This window comes from Acyrthosiphon pisum, unplaced genomic scaffold (genome assembly GCF_005508785.2).
Source record: "Acyrthosiphon pisum isolate AL4f unplaced genomic scaffold, pea_aphid_22Mar2018_4r6ur Scaffold_6796;HRSCAF=7364, whole genome shotgun sequence".
Classification (NCBI taxonomy): Eukaryota; Metazoa; Arthropoda; class Insecta; order Hemiptera; family Aphididae; genus Acyrthosiphon; species Acyrthosiphon pisum.
The window spans coordinates 1-2,078 of NW_021776590.1; the positions used below are offsets into that span (position 1 = coordinate 1).

Below are 2,078 nucleotides of genomic sequence, written 5' to 3' on the forward strand. Positions count from 1 at the left end.
TAGACAACATGCAGCGGTGATAATCTTAGCACAGTACGATTTATGGTATACATCCATATGTCTATATTAATTAATAAAATGCTTAGAATTAATGATATGCTAGAAAAAAAACAAATTTCTTAATGACTACTGTACTTTAATTTTCGAAATCTTCCAATAAGTTTTCCAAAAGCTTGTTCGACGACCACACGTGAACTGCTTAAAATCTTATTAAAATTCTTTTGATTTTGTGTAAGGTGACCGTTATCCTTATATGGCACCATAATTTTTTCGGTTAATGGATATGCTCCATCGCCTAAAATATGGCAATTGGGGGGGAGTATAGAGCCATGATTTTCTAAAATATTTTGCCCTATTGTGCTTTTTCAAAACACTCTAGCATCGTGAGACGAGCCAGGCCAACCGGCAAAAACATCTATGAAGATTTGGTCTGCATTTACGATTCCCTGAAATAAACATTTCATTATAAAAATTATTTTAATTCATAAGAGGAATGGGAAAATTTGGATAGAAAAGCAATATTATGTTAAATGTATTTAAATGCATTTTTTTATTTATAAACACTTATAAAAACCTGAAGCAATACTGATGGAACTTGTTTACGGTTGTAAAACATATTCCTATCTAATTTTGGCATCACACTTCTCTTCTCCCAAGGTGCTAATATGGCAATATGGCAGCCATCAACAGCTCCAATAACATTTGGAAAAGAAGTTTGCCTTAAGGCATTGAATTTTTCCACAGTTTCTATTGCCCTTTGACCGCTTGGCCATTGTATAAAAACTCTATTAAGGGTATTTATTTGTAGCAAACAATTTATAATAATCCCATGACTGGTGCTATCAGATAGATTAAATCGATTTGCTATTTGTCTAAAAATAAATAATTTAACTTTTTATTTCATTAATTTAATCTTTTTAGATGTGTTCATTTATACTAACCGATGTGTTTCACAATTAGCCATATACCATGTAAACACCAGTATTTGTTTTTCAATGGAACACTTGAACTTTTAATTTGACAATAAAGGACCCAAATTGAAAATTAAAATCTAAAAATAAAACTATACATTGTAGGTACTTAGTATAACTTATAAAATAAAAATTTGAATAAATTAAACAGGCATTAGTTATATATGTATAATGTGTAACCTCAATACTCTCTCTTGTCAAACTAAAATGAATTTTGAAGTCCTTGTCTGTCATGTCCAATACAGTTACTTCGGTAAAGTTTTTTATTTTACTTCTAACTTGTCTCTCAAATCTAATAAACACATTCATTTCATCGTCGTCATCGTTTTCATCATTTAAAGTCAATGTAATAATATCTAAAAAAAATATAACGGAGTTACTTTTAAGTACACATATGACATATATATAGAATAGGTCATTCATTTCTAAAAATATTAGTAAGTATTGAAAATAAATGTTCTAATTTGGGTTTAAACTAAAGGAAAAATATATCTTGTAAAAATACTTACCGAAAAGTGTTCTTTTATGCGTAGGAAATCCTTGTACAATGTAAGAACTAAGTTTATTTTTATTTAACAAAAAATCTTTAAGTAATTGGAGTTTTAAAGAATCCAATTCTTTATGAGTACCCATTTTAAGTTATTTAAAAAAATAAAAAACAGAAACAGAAGACTCGAATTAATAATTAATAATTTCAACCATTGCTAATAGAAGATTATCTATGATTTCAACTATTTCATAGAGTAATATTACTCTATGTTTCAACCATTGTAATTTGTAACATTCAAAATTCACGGGAACGACAGCATGTGATAATTTGATTTGGAGGGGGCATCCCGATCATTACAACGAATTTCTAGTGTAATCGGTATAAAATAATCAGTATCATAATAGTGAATCGGTAACCTTAAACCAGCATCGATATTACACACCGGTTTGGGTGAACGAATTTCTTGTCTGCGTCGACTCGAGCTAGGATATTTTATTATATAATTCAACTAACCCGACCCAACCACCGTATCGACTCTTATATTTATACATTTATTTATTATAATATGCATGTACCTACGTACCTCGGGGGCTATATCGTGTACATTTATGACAATC

At 29.5% G+C, this 2,078-nt stretch overlaps 1 protein-coding gene across 1 annotated transcript; it reads right to left on the bottom strand.

Moving 5' to 3' along the window:
* Positions 1–365: 365 nt before the first annotated feature.
* LOC103311570 (protein ALP1-like) lies at positions 366–1,604 on the bottom strand. Its single transcript, XM_008191229.1, has 5 exons — positions 1,481–1,604; positions 1,152–1,327; positions 942–1,009; positions 575–872; positions 366–446 (listed from the first exon to the last, which is right to left on the bottom strand). The coding sequence occupies exons 1-5, from the start codon at positions 1,602–1,604 to the stop codon at positions 366–368; spliced, it is 747 nt and encodes a 248-aa protein (XP_008189451.1).
* Positions 1,605–2,078: the final 474 nt, after the last annotated feature.